General features: G+C 35.6%; 1 protein-coding gene across 4 annotated transcripts in view; it reads right to left on the bottom strand.

Annotated features, from left to right (window-relative positions):
- The window catches only part of RAB28 (RAB28, member RAS oncogene family), a 95552-nt gene extending 80360 nt beyond the window's left edge, over positions 1–15192 (bottom strand). For 3 of the 4 annotated variants that reach the window (XR_003432213.1, XM_027103349.1, XM_027103347.1), the window contains exons 1-3: positions 14892–15192; positions 9953–10049; positions 4542–4630 (exon numbers count right to left, since the gene is read on the bottom strand). Coding sequence is in view for 3 of the 4 variants with exons in the window: in XM_027103349.1 (XP_026959150.1) it covers positions 4542–4630; positions 9953–10049; positions 14892–14966 (261 nt within the window). In the remaining variant the exon portion in view is untranslated. The remainder of the gene's footprint in view (positions 1–4541; positions 4631–9952; positions 10050–14891) is intronic. The other variant, XM_027103350.1, reaches the window with a different exon arrangement.
- Between the last annotated feature and the right edge of the window lie 1528 nt (positions 15193–16720).

The raw sequence follows: 16720 nt of genomic DNA, 5'->3' as shown, positions 1-16720 counted from the left end.
GTCTCTCACCCCATCAATCACTCCAGTTCTCTTCTGATTCCTTTCAAAAAACTATCAGAAAGTACAACTCCCTCGGAAATGCAACACATCTTGGCAACAACTCAAGTCTAAGAAGAATCTACGGGGAACTGCTGGAAATAACTGTTTCTTGGCAATCTTGTGGCCATCCAAACCCACCACCATATCTCATGTCCCTGATACCCTCTTTTTTTTTTTTTTTTTTTTTTGCGGTACGCGGGCCTCCCACTGCCGTGGCCTCTCCCGTCGCGGAGCACAGGCTCCGGACGCCCAGGCCCAGCGGCCATGGCTCACGGGCCCAGCCACTCCGCGGCACGCGGGATCCTCCCAGACCGGGGCACGAACCCGCGTCCCCTGCATCGGCAGGCGGACTCTCAACCACTGCGCCACCAGGGAAGCCCCTGATACCCTCTTTTATCACCTATCCACCATTTATCCTTCTGCTGTGTCTTCATCCCCATACTGTCCTGTGCTTCCTCTTCCTAATTTACCCTCCACCTGCTCCTCTTTCTAAACCTTTCTGCCATGACTTTTGGAAATGAGACTTCAAGTTTAATAAATCCTTCTACATCTTTGAATTCTTCACAAAAATTTCCTCCATCTTCTATGCCTTAACTTCGCTTTCCCCACCTCGCCCCCGCAACTGCCAAAAGATATTACCACCCCTTCTCTTTATAAACCTTAAGACTTTTAGTAAATATTACATAATATTATATAGTACTTTGTTTTCATCTATTTCACTTATCACCATATCTAGTAAGCATGATGAGTCAGTAAACCAAATGGATACCATTTTCAAAGGAATAACTGACAGCAGTCTTGAAGGAACAAACACTGTGGCAACACTTAACAGTATTATAGGGTATTTCAAAATTTAGTTCTAAAATTTAACAGATACAGTACATACAATTTAGTGAAAGTTACCCATTTCCAAAATACAGGTATTTTTTTCTCCTTGATTTGTACAACAAATAATCTACTTTAGTTCTTAATTATATATAGAAATGAATTAAATCATATAGATTATACAATAGTCATAACAACATATACTGTACTTTGCTGTATAAGTACAACCTGTAAGAAGGAACACTAATGCAAGAGAGGTCTGTAAATATAATAAGTTATAAGTTGACAAATATCCAATGAAAAAATTCATGGTAAAAGACAGCAGAGAGTCTCAGGGAGTCCAACTTTGAGATATGCTCTCTCCCCAGTTGTCATACTGGCACCACAGGCTTTTGTTGGTGGTTAACAGGGTGGCTCATCTGTGTGGGGCACTGGTACACAATAGTAGTTATGTTCTACCTCACAAATGAGTACACTTCATTGAGTTTATACTCAGTAGGGCAGTGTTTGCAAACCACTTAGATTCCAGGACGGAAAGAGCTACAAAAATGAAACATCCAGTCCTTCTCTGAGGCTTGTTATTAGCCTCTGTTAGCCACAGGTTACAGGGCACTAAACACTATGCACTGTGTGTTTGCTTGTAACCACTATGAAAAATAGCCTATAACATCTTTCTGAAGACTCCTAGAAAATTTTAAGTTAATTTAAACTCTGGGAATTTAACTGGGATATACTTCAATTCTTAGAACTAGTTTCTGACAAAATACCTCACTAATTCTTTCTTCGGTGTCTATTCAATATTGTTTCAACCAACACTATTCAATATACTATCACTAAAATTTAATGCAACTGGTGGGGAAAAAGTGAAGAGGGTAAAATAATCAGTTTTATTTGAAGCTAAGTTAATTCCAGCCTACAAATAAGCTTCTTCCTGGATAAGAAATGCTTTAGAAAAATGAATTCACATAGCTTAATAGCCCAGATATGTGTAAGATAATTCTTTCCATACACATTACATAAGTTAGAGAACCTAAAACAAAATCCTAAATAAGACATTATACTGATGTCCTCAAAACAGCTTGTCAAAACACTTCTCAAAGATTTCTGTCATGTAGCATGTGCACAAAAATCCAAAGTATTCGTGAGATGGGCAATGTACAGCATCTACAACAACTCTAGAAACAGTATAGATCTACTTTGAAGAACAGTTATGTAATTATATAAAATTATTAAAAGCTATTAAAATGTTTATGAAAGCACTGTTTTTTTAAAAGTAACATTTCTCCCAATTTATGGTAGTGAACTGTAGTCTGAGCTTCTCTGGCCTGGGTAAAAAATTTACATGTATTTTAACAAAAGAAACTAGTGGCAAATGTACTTAACTGTATTTTACATAGCATTTAATTTAGAATCTCTGGAAAGCAGAGAAAATTTATGACAACTCATTTTATCATCTCAAAATTCCTACTTTCCTGGGACAATTTCATGAAAATGTTCATGAAATTCCTAGAAATACTTTATTACATTGTTTTTTAATAAAACAGGGTATATGATTTACAGAGATTGTAAAGTATAAACAATGTAAGACACTGTCAAAAGAGAAAAAAATCAACATGTACCTTCGAAACAGAAATCTCATGTGACATTCTCTTTCTCCCAAGATGTGAAGTACATTAGAAAAGAACAGACATTTCACTAAACTCAAGTATCCTCAAAAATGATGGAATTTTTTTAAATTTCTACAAATTTGCCCATTAATGTCTGCTGACTTTAAGCAGCTATGTAATAGCATAAAACATACACTGTAAAGAAATGATTTGACAGGATGGTCACACAACATTATGAATGTACTATATACCACTGGTTATATACTGTAAAAATTGTTAATTTTATATTATGTGACTGTCATATCAACACTAATTTTTATATAATAATTTTATATTAATAAATTTAAATTTTCTATAAATCAAACAATAAATTTTTTAATGATTTAAAGTAAGGTAAAATTAAGAGTCTAACCCATAAACATTACATTCCCCTAATTTTTAAGTGAAAAAAATGTATTAATTGAATGTTTTATTATTATTTACTCTGAAATGCATAAAAACTTCCCATTCTCCACTAACTTTAGATATATCTATAAACCATAAAAAGCTAATCTATTTGACATTCAGAGTCAAATATCATTAGAAGCTTGACTAATCTAGTTTTCATTTTTTTTAAATCCAATGTGTCTATGAAGATAGATTTTAATGGAGCAAAGAGGAAAGAGATTGTTATTTTCAAATCCCAGTTTACCAACTAGGTGAATGAAACAAGGACTGTGGCTTCCCACAAATCTCTGTCCAGCAACTTTTCTTTAGCTTAATATCTACTTTAAACATAATCAGTTTAAAACAGAAACAAACAACAATGAAAAAGCCAGACACAAAAACCTGAGAAATATTTTTAAGAGAAAAATGAACAGTCATAAAATATTAAGTCATATGGTCACAACTGAAAATGTTAAGTGAGCAGAAATATTTTCCAGGAGACAAAGAACAATGTAGAAGAAGAGGCAAAGAAGGTTCTCAGAGCCCAATCTATATATCAATAACGCAAAAAACAAAACCCTAGGGCCTTTATACATGATTAAGAACCATATGAGCCTCATCCTTCTCTGAATATTTTATAATTCAGAATCTATTTTCCATCCAAAATTAAGGCAATGGTATTTGTTAAGTATCAAACTTCATACAGCAGAGTGCTTAATATTCTGTCTTCATCTTCTAGATTCATTTCTTATGAGCAACCCAGCTCCACATAACCATGTTATGATTCTCAACTTAAAATATCGAACTCCAATAAAAAACTAAGTGAGGATTATGAATATTATCCCCCCAATACCTCATGATCATATGAAAGATACACACTAACTCAAAGTAGAAAAGCAAAAGTAACAGCATGTCAGTAATTAATTTGTTAAGCATATTACTACTATGTATATTTTCTATTTGTATAATTTAATTTTAAAACTTATAAATTATGTCTATATAAGCTAATATACCAAAGAATTTTTGTTATATAATCATTCAAGTGGTTTTCTTACTCTACATAGATTTTCTTCTGAAAAGACACCACACATGAGTATCATGTTAAAATGCTGTATGTGCTTCATATATATAATTAGTCATATTTAGCTTTCTGATACAATATATTGATATATCTGTTAAATCTGAAGAACTATAAATATTTAATAGACTAATTCATGGCACAAAAATATATAGGCATATATGTATGCTTTTTGTCCCTACAACTTAAAATGAAATTAAATTTTCCTCTCTAATATTTATCATTCAATTTATGTATTCTGTAAGTAGTCCATAGAACCAAATCAGTTACTAAATATCAAAATATAATTTATCACTGCATGTATTCAACTGCTGACAATAATAGTATTAGTAATATAAGTAGCATATGAAAGCTATTAGAGTCATCCAGTTCACTGACCCAAATCATTCCAAGCATGATTTTGGGGGAGGATGAAATCAAAGGATTAGCACAAATGTAAAATCAGTCTCCTTACATATCAGATAAAAATCAAGGTAGAAAGAGCATGTATGTGTGTGTGTACCTGCTTGTGTGTTTGTAAGGAGAGTATCTTCAGTACTGGAATAATCATACAATTTGTTTCATACCTGTGCTCCATAGATATATTTATCCAACATCTTGCCTCCTATTGTCTGCCCTCCTATGTCCCAAACTTGAAGAGTAACATTCAAGTTTCCTAGAGTACAAAAAAATGAATATAAAACTAAGAATACAAAAAAAGTTAAGGAACAATATAACAATTGAATACAGTTTCACAGAACATTAAGTCACAGTGATAAACTCTGAACCTAATTTGTCTTTTATTCTGCATGTTCACATGGTCACATATTTGGAATTGTGAAATAATGTTGTCAAAAGAGATAACAGTGGGAAATTTAGATTTACACTTTACCCCATTTCCATGAAACCACATTTATAATCACCTTCAAAACACAAGAAAATAAAAAAAGCTTTAATTCACAAACTTCTTAAACCTTAAAGAATTTCTTTTCTTAAACAGAGCATAAAATAAAGCACTTATATGTGGAATAAGATATATAATTTAAAAATTAAAAGTGGGCTTCCCTGGTGGCGCAGTGGTTGAGAGTCCGCCTGCCGATGCAGGGGACACGGGTTCGTGCCCCGGTCCGGGAAGATCCCACGTGCCGCGGAGCGGCTGGGCCCGTAAGCCATGGCCGCTGGGCCTGCGCGTCCGGAGCCTGTGCTCCGCAGTGGGAGGGGCCGCAGCGGTGAGAGGCCCGCGTACCGCAAAAAAAAAAAAAAAAAAAAATTAAAAGTGAACTTTATATACTAATGTACCTTATTACACATAATGAATTTTCCTGTAAGTTCTAAACTCCATAGGTTCTAAAACTCACAGATTACTAATAGACTACAAAAATGGTCCCACAGTTTCAACTTCAATGAATTTTTAAATTTGAATGTCAGCTACTATATACAATAGTGAACATAATTTTAAAATTATATGTTTTGAAATTTAACCTATAAAATATGAACATTTTGACAGCCCTCTTCAGAACTGATGTAGGTTACATACCCAGTATATCACTAAATATTATGATGCATTTATACCTGTTCAAAGCGTTCCACTGAAACAAATTATAATATGTGCTTCAAAGCTCTCATAAAATAGTCTAACAAATCTCTTCCCCATACAAACATATAAAAGCATTCTAAAATACTAAAGGGCAATCTTTAAAATTCTTTTGTCCATTTTGCAAAATATTTACTTGTTAAAAAAATTATGTTATTCTCTATTATCAATGCAATTACAAAATTTAAAGATCAAGTTCGATATGCTTTACAGTTTAACATTTCAAACTATTTCTCCTAATAAAATTATGCAGCTTTCTCCAAAGGCAGACAAAATCTCAACTAGTACCTTCAAAATGAGCTCCCACACCAAAAATGTATCTTTCTGAATGATTTGCAAATCAGGAAAACTCAAAAACTTAGACACTAAGAAACTAGTCTCACTTCAAATACAAACCAGAAAAGGATTATATAGATATGAATTTTTATGCCAATGCAAAACACTAAAACTGGAGAATGTTAGTCACACCATTCAACGTTGCAACTGAAAAGAAAGTACGACACTGGATTAAGCAGCCAAGTTTTACCCTTAACTCTAAGTCTTGTTGGGTCTGTATTACAATCTTTCCATTATTTGGATGTAGGTCTGTTCCATCTGCCAACCTGCAGAGGATTTACATGAGCAACTTCCATTAGCATTAATGAGAGCTACTAAAGTTCATTACCCGTCATCATTCCCAAATATACACACTTTCAACGCTCACAGAGTAATGACCGAAATGTTCTTAAAGGTCTATGAATAAAAAAATCAAAACGTCACAGACTAATACTTACGCAACAACTTATGTAAACCCAATATCTTAAAAATCTAAATTTTTCGATACTCAAAATTCATTCTCCTACAATGCTGTCTCAAATTAAGCAGGTGAGAAGGGGCTAGTCGACACTATAAGTATATCAAATAGTTTCAGAAGCCCCTAGATAAACAGGCAGTACTCTGTTCATTTTACTCTCAAAATTCTTGTTATTTGTTTACTAAAAAAAACAGTACTCAACAATATTAACTTTTTTAAGTAAGATTTTAGGCAACACTTAATAAAGGGCATTTAATCCCATTTTCTTCAAGGTCAATAAATCCTATCACTTAACTTCATATCAAGAAATATGAAGCTTTTTTCCTTTAATTTCTGATATTTAGTTATGATATTTAGATCCTATCCTATCTGTAACTTTAGAAACATGATCTTCATTACATGTTTTCAAATTCTGACTACATCATTTCAAGACTGACTCTAAATCGTTTATAACTATCTCCCACCTGAGAGGTTTATATTTGTGTGCTGAGGATATTTTTTAAATCCATACTTTTCCAAATAAACACTGTTTGTTGTTCTTGGCTTGTTTTTCTTTAATACACATATTCTAGTGCCTCAGATAAAAATAGCTATGCACTACTAATAACCCACTAATACACAATGCTAGCCAAAAAATAAACTTTTGCTATCATTATAGCTACAACAAATGATATTGACTTCATAGTTATTTCATGTATCTAGAAAAGTATTTTTAACTTCCACATGTGAATTTTAGGCTTATTAACACATAAAAATAAAAATAAATGGGAGTTTCCTATTTGGGAAACAAAATAATATAGAATTCAAATTAATATTCCTTTTAGTTTTTGCAAGCAAAAACATATGAAGGCTTCCAGTATATTTTCAAAATGACATGCCTATAAAGCTATATAAGAATTTTCAAATAATCAACATTGAAAAATTTTTAAAAACCAAGAATCCATCTAATATAAATCTGTAACTAATAAAGAATGTTAAGGAGGAAACTGTCAGCAATCTAATCCCAAATGCAAAATACTAGAAAATTCCTGCTCTTCTGTAAGCAATGACATTTAACTAGGGAAAAAAATAAATAAATGAGGTGACAAAATACAGGTAAGTTGCTTTTGGTATGAATCAAAGCCACCAAGAGGATTCAACAGTGACCTTGTAAAAGTACACTTGGTGCCTTGGTTAACCTTACTTAAAGTGCTGCATAGTCAAGATGGAACTAAAAACACAAGTCTGCCCACTTCTTGTACTAAAGACTTAGAAATCCTTTTCACAGTAGAACACTGTTTACTGACTGTACCCACAAGCTTCCTGAAAGTATTTTGACTAAGGCTCTTAAGAAGCTCTATCAGCAGAATCTCTGACTAACAGATACACTATTTTAAGCAGTAAAATCTGCACAGTGGTTGCATCCAGACTATACAGCATACCAGATCATGAAATATACTAACATGGATGAGTATTTGCAGAGTAATGACCTTGAAAACTTGCATGAAGAGAATGTCAATAGATGAACAGGAGGTATTACACCTCTAACAATCTGAATGGACAGAAGACTTACTAGAATACTAACAAATATTAGATTTGCCTCCTATGCTGCTGTACCATAAATTCAATTAATGCTGCCTGTAATGTTTTAGCAAATGATACAAATATTAATCCTTGGACACAATGAATTAAAGTTAAAAGTATATAAAGGGTATAATATAAACCTTTTAATTTATTAACCTCATTTCTTAATGTAGCTATTAATATAAAATCAAGTTACATTAAAAATTTTTTTCTTACTGAAATTTCTACCACAATTTTGAGTCAATTAAATAGAATAAAACCAACTGCCGTTTTATAAAAAAAGATATTTTTCTGGAACTCTGTCCATCAAAATAAAACCTTAATCAGGAAAATTAAAATATATATTCATTAAGAGTATATATTTCCTAATGTTATTTTTAACCTAAGTACTTTCTAACTCTAAAATATATTATAAATTTGGATTTCAAAAATACCAAATATTTTTTACAAAGTCATCAAAATTTAAAAATCAGTAGTATTGTGCAAAAAATCAGAAATTATCATATATATTACATATATAAAATGTCCAAAACCAGTCTTAAAATGTTTTTAATGTTTGCGTAGATGCTTGCTCCTTTAAGTCTTTTAACTGAAAAATCAGAAAAATTAAACAATATTAATAACATAGAAAGTTAGTGCTTTTGCTAATTATCATCGAAAACAAAACAGTCAGTAATTAAATACACTTTGAGGCTCTCTGTGTACAACTGGCATCTCTGAAAAAACTGTTGCAAAATAAGTTTTCAGTATGTATATTATGTGATTTGTACATGTATTCTACTAGTGACTGTTGTAAATATTCTGAAAGCAGTATTAACCTATCCATAAGAGTGAGAATAATAAAAATGAGATTTTCAGTTTTGAATACATTAAAAGAAAATACAAATGAAACAAAATACACGTTTCTCATTAAACCTCTTTATGAATAATAACTTAGTAATGGCAAACTGGAATTCTTTTCTCAAGCTATATCTTCTAATTTATTTTTCATTGGTAGCCGAATACCAACCATCACAAAATATAAGAGAGTATATTACTAGTGAGATATGCAGAATACCTTCAATTACCAAGAGTTTTCATTAGCTGTTCTAAAATATTCATAGAGTTGTCTGATAGATGGAGCATTTGAGAGGTTAACATATTTCAAAAATATTATAATTTATTAAACCGTTTCCCACTATATCACTCACGTTCCAGTATATGAATCTGACACTACACTTGCAACTGTTTTTATTCAAATGTGTTTCCTCAGAGAGGAGAAAGATGGACTAGTTTATGAAGTCAATCAAGATAAACTGCTTTTAATAAAATACTTTAAACATATAATTTAAGCACAAGTGAATAGACAGAGCATTTTAAAGCCCCAATTGTTCAGAAACTAACTTAAAACAGAAACCACTCTTTTTTTGTTATTTCCCTGTATTTCCCACAAAATGTGCTGCAACTGGCATCTAAATAGTTTCTTTGCATGGTGAACTGAAACATCTTGAATGCTCAAACTGTATTTTTATGAGTGCCTAGGGACCCTAAATTTTAGTGGTCTATTAAATGCCAGCAATTTCATGCTGCCTTGCATAAAACAGCATTCACATATTAGAGCACAGAAGTTCCATAGCTACATTATACTTCTGTTCCAACTTTCTCTCAAACAAAAAACTGAAGCAGAGGTTAATCAAAATAATATTTAAAAAAATAATCCTTTCCAGTCTTCTCACATTTAGTTCATACAATACCTGTTGATAATTACATGGCATTTGATTTTGTTTTTAACTTTAGAATTTTATAAGCAACTATTGTTTATCCACAAGAAATGTGCAGTGGTCAGAAACACTGGGAGAGTGGGGAGAATATAAACTTTTTCCTTACACACATGGACAGTATGTCTTCATGGTAGATGCTGATGAAAGTTAACCTCCCTAAGATAGATTTACTGATTATATATATTTTCACATACAAACAGCCCCAAAATTTATTTTACACATTTCTGCTTATGTCCCTTATTGTCAGATATGGACAATTTTCTATGTTAATACATTTTAGTCTCTTACCTGGTAACATTATTCTTCTCAAAAAGAAATCCAGTCCTATAGTTTGTTTGTACTGTTTCCCAAAAGTTTCTTGAGCAAAACACGTAGCTAAGGAGGTCTAAAAAATTGATGCACAGAATATCAAAATTAATGTCTTTGTTTTAGAAATGTAAACATAAAATCACTACTAAATCTTATTAAGTAATCTTAATATTTATACTCCCATTAATCCATCAAGCAACTTTAAGCAGTTCTAATCAGTTACAAGGGGAAGAGGGACTTAACATTCCACCAGGTAAATTTCACTTGCCAACCAGCTATCAGTGGCAATAACAGACTAATCAGCTAAATCTCTTTCAATCCCCTCATTGTCAAGCTCCCTACACCTTGCTGGAAATTCGAATTTGAGAATTATCAACAGAGAAAACTAAACCAACATGATTAAAGATCTGAATCTTATATGTCCCTATATATCAGTTCAATACAACTTTCAGAGATGTTTCATTTCTGAGGTTAAACATCTGAGTAGTTTGTGCCCTCAGCCAATAAGAAGTAGAACTAATTAAGGAGAGGAAAGCCTGTTTATAGAATTTCCTTTCTTTTCTCCCCCCACAAGAAACATGTCTAATTTTTCTCTATATTAAAAATGTTGTACTTCCCTGGTGGCGCAGTGGTTGGGAAGCCGCCTGCCAGTGCAGGGGACACGGGTTCGAGCCCTGGTCCGGGAAGATCCCACATGCCATGGAGCAACTAAGCCCGTGCACCACAACTACTGCGCCTGCTCTCTAGAGCCCGCGTGCCACAACTAGTGAGCCCACGCGCCTACAGTCCGTGCTCTGCAACAAGAGAAGCCACCGCACCACAACAAAGACCCAACACAGCCAAAAATTAAATATAAATAAATAAATTTATTTTTAAAATTTGTTAAATGAAAATTATTCTATAGAATGACTGATAATATTTATCTTTTAAATTAAGAAGTTGATATTTTTAATATTAAGCAGACAAAAATAAATATATTCCATCCAAGAACCATAAAGCTTAAAAGTCACAAGAATATTATAACCAGAACAAATATATATATACATTTTTTAAATAACAACTCTAAGTTACATTCAAAACTCTAGAGTTTCTTTAGGGTACCATTTCTTACCAAAGCAAAAGAATAATCGAGTAACAACTGAAATAACTCAATAACTCAAAAGCTTCTTAAACATTTTAAATGTATTATTTATTTATTTGTAGACTTCCCCAAAAAGAAGAGAAAGGGAGTTTCATGAAGCTTTTATGCTCTTCAAGACAGATTCCTAAAGTTAAGGAAAAATAGCTCTTTCTTATTTTGAAAGTTAAAATTAGATGTCAATTCCTAAATAATGAAAACTAAGATAAAATTTCCAAGATAGCTTACTATAATTAATTACAACATAAGTACAGTAGTGCAAAAGAAAACTTGGCCAAACTTCAATTCCTTTAAACAAAAAGACCTAAAATCCCTTTGACATAAGAACCATATTTTTCATATAAATGGCAATTTGCACACACTAACGCCAATTCTTTTAATATTTAAATACTCAGCATTTGTAAGAAATCACTAAAATATTTGGTCAAATATTTATTGAGCACCATAAGAAAGATGTTCTGCTAGACTCTGAGAAATAAACTCACTACACCAAAATGAAAATTCATTTGGCTTCCTTGATAATATAAAAACTAAGATATTAGGGAAAAAAAAAAGTAAGCATTCTTTTTTAAATCCTTTTTTCATTTAGCCTTGTTTATGCCATTGAGCTTATTTAACTTAGAGCACAAAATCATCTGTGAAGAGGCTCAGAGTTCTAGAGAAAAATAATTAACACTACTTATACTATTACAGATATTTCAAAATGTTTAATATATGGATGGCTGAAACACCTTTATAAATCTAAGACAAACTCAAGGCACATGTAACTTCAGCTTAGTGTTTCTTTTCCTAAAAATCGGACTTCTAGATTTTGAAAGTCTCACACTTTTGAGGCAAACATAAAGCTAGAATTTTCAATTGGAATAGAGTACAATCTGTCAAAAGTATAGGTCATTGCAAACAAAGAATATTAAAATGGGTTCTTATACCATCTCCAGACATCTCACTATAAAAATTAATCAGAGAATCAACTGAATCAGTGGGAAGGAGGCACATCCTCTTCAATTATCTAGATATTATGCTATCTTTCTCATTCAATAATTTCTCAGAAGTCATTGTATAAATATCCTTTTTAAACAATTATGAAGAGAACAACCATCTTTCATATCTGTAACTCTTTTTTTCTGATTCTTTATAGTTTTTTTGTTTGGCGAACTTTTGCTAACAATTTTTAACCATACTACATTTACTAATACTGAAAAGACACCATAAAAGAATATTTTGCCTCAAAAAAAAAATCTTAAGAAGTATATAATAAAATCCAAAGTATGACTCAAAACAGGAAAGAAACAGAAACACGTGTTAATAGCAAAAGGAGCTAAATTTCTCTTGAATAAACTGTTAGTGGTCATCTCAATATTCTATTGCTTTTGTAAGGGTGTATAAAAATGCCCTGAGTTAGAACTAGCAAGAAAAACTGATACTAGAAAAAATGGCCAGGAGTTAAATCAGGATACAAGTAAGAATGAAAGAGAGGCTGAATTCATAATAGAAAAGAACAGTAAAAGAAACAGAATGGGAATGTTGGTAGCTGCCAATAATACGGCAATAATCTGAAAACTGAACAGGGTATGGAAAAAAACAAAAGTTGATATATGAATAATGAAAAAAGGTTAGATTTCTGATGCTGGTATCCAGAAATTTCTGGCAGAAAACAATCTTTACAATTTTAAAATAGATTAGTCAAGGTGACAAAGACTAAATCAGAACGCCATAAACAGTATCACTGTTATCCTTTGAAGCAGAATGATAATCCTAATTCAATAATATAGAAGGAAAAAAGTACGCTTTGTTGTACACTAGATAAAATTTTTGACAGAGATGAAAAACCATAATTATTCACACTAAATTAGTAACAAGAGGAAAATGTATGACAGGCTAGATGAAAAACCTAGATAGAAATTATGAACAAATTTCAACAGAGAAATACATGTATGATAATGGATGAATATTGGGGAAAAAAATTAACAAAAATTTAAAGAATTATGATAGAATGTAAGATAATGGAAAATTTTTGTGTCTTTTTATACATGTATTAGTGTTATAGACAGTCATTATAGTTTTAAACAGGAAATAAATTCAGTTATGAGTTCACCATAAAAAGATTTAGGAAATGAAAAATTAGAAGACATTCAAAAGAAAATACGAATGAGAAAACTATAAAAATAGAACTTAAAATTTTTACTGAATAAGGGTGTTAGAAACAATGCTGATTCATTTAAAACAACTCATCCATTCAAAAAGTTGTTACAAGTGTACAAAAAGTCATATAATTAATACTTTATAAAGAAAAGTGATCCCAAGTTCTTTTCTTCCTCAAAATGTTTAAAAGTAATCAGAGCATATTAAGTTGTTTTTCCTCAATAATAAAAATCAATAACAAAATATCAGGGATGGCAAGAAAGAAATTAACAAGAATCCTCCAAATCCTGCATATGAATGACACCTTTCCCTAGGGCCCTAGGAACTCAAATCTCAGAACGAAAGACAGGAGCAGCTGTGCAGTGCCAACTGCCAGGGAAGATGTATCGAGCAGTCGTCACCATAGGAACCAGGGTCCAAACTACACCAGGAACATGAAAACGTGAAGCCGAAAACGGGAAACTGGTAACAATAATAACCAGCGTTTCTGAAGCCTCTAGTTGAGAAAGCGGATGGAAGAAGAAAGGAGACAAACTCTAACAATATTCCCAGAAACAGTGTTGGCGCCATTGATAGGAGCGACAGGTGTGAAGGTTGGCCGGGCAGAGGCTTTTCACCTTATTTGGGGCGTGGATCAAGAACCCTTTAAGATCTTATGGACCATCTCCAAAGAGCAAGCACCGGGCAATGTTTATTCCATCTCAGGAGCTCCACAACCCTGGGTTAAAGACCTGTGCCTACGAGGTAAGGGGACTGGCTGCCAGATATTCTCACGCACTCACTCTCATTCATTCAACCAACTGTCACTGAAAGACAGACTTTAAGGCAATGATCCCCTCTGTCATGTTAGCAGCTCTGCCCTCAGCAACCAGTCCAGAATAGGAGTTCAATAGATATTTGTTGAATGAATGTTTGTGTTGACAGGTGCTGTGCTGGGAACAGAGATGAACAAATATGATGCTCTAAAAGTGCAACTAACATTTACTGAGTGCACACCATGTTATGAAAGCTTTATGTAGATTTTCATATTTAATGTGGATTTGCACACTTCACCCTTCGAGGAGACCCCTATCAACATACCCATCTTACAGATGAAGTACAAACAGGATAGCAATTTGCCCTCCAATGATCCGACGAGTAAGTGATGGAGCCCCAATTCTCTCACCCAAGGAATCTGATTCCAGCGTCAAGTTCTTGGGAGATCCCAGTACAGTGGAGCCATCAGAAACGGTAAACGGGGGGAAAGGAGCAAAGTGTGACCTGGACTAAAGTAAAAAGAGGTAAGGTGCCTTGGCAGATCCTTGCCAGTCCTCAGAGGCGAGAAGCTGGAAAGCTTCCCAGGGAGACGATACTGGCTCGTGTCTTAAAGAAGTAGGAGTTCGAGATCCAGGCAGGGGTTAGGCAATGACTTTTTTTTTTTTTTTTTTTAATTTAAGAGGAGCTGGACAGCTCTCGACGGACTTCACCAAGCGCCTATTAGTGTCGAACCCCAGGCCACGACCTCGCGGGCCCAAGCCCAGACGCCCCAGGGCTCGGGGACATAAGGCGACGCCGGGGGGGCGGGGAGGAGGCTGGAGGACGCCAGAACCGGCCGGGGTTCCTGCAGGCCTGGCACGGCGGGCCCGCTCGAGGACTGACCTTCCCGGAGGTGCCGTCCCCCAGCACGACGATTTTCAGTTGCCGGTCCTGGCTCTCCTCCTCTGAGTCCGACATGGTGTCCCAGGAACCAGGCCCACCTCCCCTCCCTCCCCACCGAAGTAGAAGGAGGAAGGGAAGGAGGGGGGTCTCTGGGGGCGGGGGAGAGGAAGAAGGGCAGCAGTGGGGGCAGCACCCCCCGTCCCGGTGTCTCAGCGGTCGCCGGAGGTATTCGGGCAGAATCACTCGCCAGAAGCCATCTTGCCCGCCTCCCCTACCCGTTGCGCGTTGGCCCCGCCCCCTGAGCGCGACGTCGGGCGCGCTCCCCCGCATCTATGCCAACCCGCGCAGACCGCTAGCCTTCCTGGCGGGCCGACCCATCCGCAGGCCTGGGAAAAGGAGGCGTTCGAACCGAGCAGGCGAGACACTGCGCCACACTCGCAAGCACATTTGGCAAGAGAAAAAAAGATGTGTATAACTTAAGCTAGGTAGAAAAACGGGGTCAGAGTAGCGCGCAGACGTTCTATTAAATTTCCTTGTTTCCATCTCCCCCTGTGAAGGTTCCTGAAGCGAATGGTTTAGCCCGACGAGGAGGAAGGGTGGGGTGACGCCGTGGCCGCGCGCCGCGGTTGCCATGGAAGCCAGGACACATGAGAGGCAGCGGGGCAGGGCCTGCCTCAGGGCGCCGGAGACGCAGGTTGCCAGGCGGAACGAGCTAGGGAGGGGCCTCTGGAGCAGTGTGGGCGCCGGGGTTCGCGCCCCGGGAAGAGCGGCGACTTGGTGGAGGAGGGGGCGGTTGCTAAGGACGTAGCTGCTGCACAGCGAGGCTGCCGGGCGGCGCGAGGCGTGGAACGTAGCTCTGGTGCTGCTTTGTTTCCTCCTCTCAGACCTTGGGTTTCCTCGTCCAAACAGCGGAATCTGATCATTCACGAAGCACTTAAGCTAGAGCAGCAGTTCTCAAAGTATGATCCAGGGAACACTGAGGGTTCCAATAAAGTCAAAACTATTTTCCTAATAATTCATTTAATTTTTTTCCTTTCTCACGTTCATGCTCTCACAAGTATAAGTAGAGGTTTTCCAGAGGATGCATGATGTGTATATCACTCTGACAGCTAAGGGAGCAAACATTTCTCAGTATTCATTTCGATGCAGTAATGAAAGCTACAACTTACATAAACAAAAACTATTTGGGGTACACAATAATTCTTAAGAGTGTAGAGGGGGCCTTGAGCCTCAAAAATTTGGGAACTGCTGTCCTGGATGGATGATCTCAGTCTAGTAGCGTAGGTAAAAGACATAATTGGAAATTTAAATATAATGAGATAAATTCCACTATATAAATATATATATATATATTTTTTTTTTTTTTTTTTTTTTTTGCGGTACTCGGGCCTCTCACTGTTGTGGCCTCTCCCGTTGCGGAGCACAGGCTCCGGACGCGCAGGCTCAGCGGCCGAGGTTCACGGGCCCAGCCGCTCTGCGGCATGTAGGGATCTTCCCGGACAGGGGCACGAAACCCGTGTTCCTTGCATCGTCAGGCGGACTCTCAACCACTGTGCCACCAGGGAAGCCCAAGTTCCACAATATTAATGCCAGACTACTATATTTGTCTCCTTGTTAATTACTTTTCGTGGATTCACGTTCACTCCTCATGGGAACCCTATAAAGTAGGTAGAATTATGTCATTTTACAGATGAGGAAGCTTAAGTCACAAAAAGCTTAGCTCAGAGGCAATAGTCCTGGAAAGAATATGGGAATTCAAATGGGAAAGCAGTACAGTTTAAAGAAGTACCCATCCCTGGCAGCAGCACTGAAGTTCTAATCACAGACCT

Source organism: Aethalodelphis obliquidens, unplaced genomic scaffold (assembly GCF_003676395.1).
Source record: "Aethalodelphis obliquidens isolate GAN/ISIS:26980383/991018 unplaced genomic scaffold, ASM367639v1 scaffold6, whole genome shotgun sequence".
Classification (NCBI taxonomy): Eukaryota; Metazoa; Chordata; class Mammalia; order Artiodactyla; family Delphinidae; genus Aethalodelphis; species Aethalodelphis obliquidens.
The sequence above is the reverse complement of the archived record's forward strand: the minus strand, read 5'-3'. Positions and strand labels throughout refer to the sequence as shown.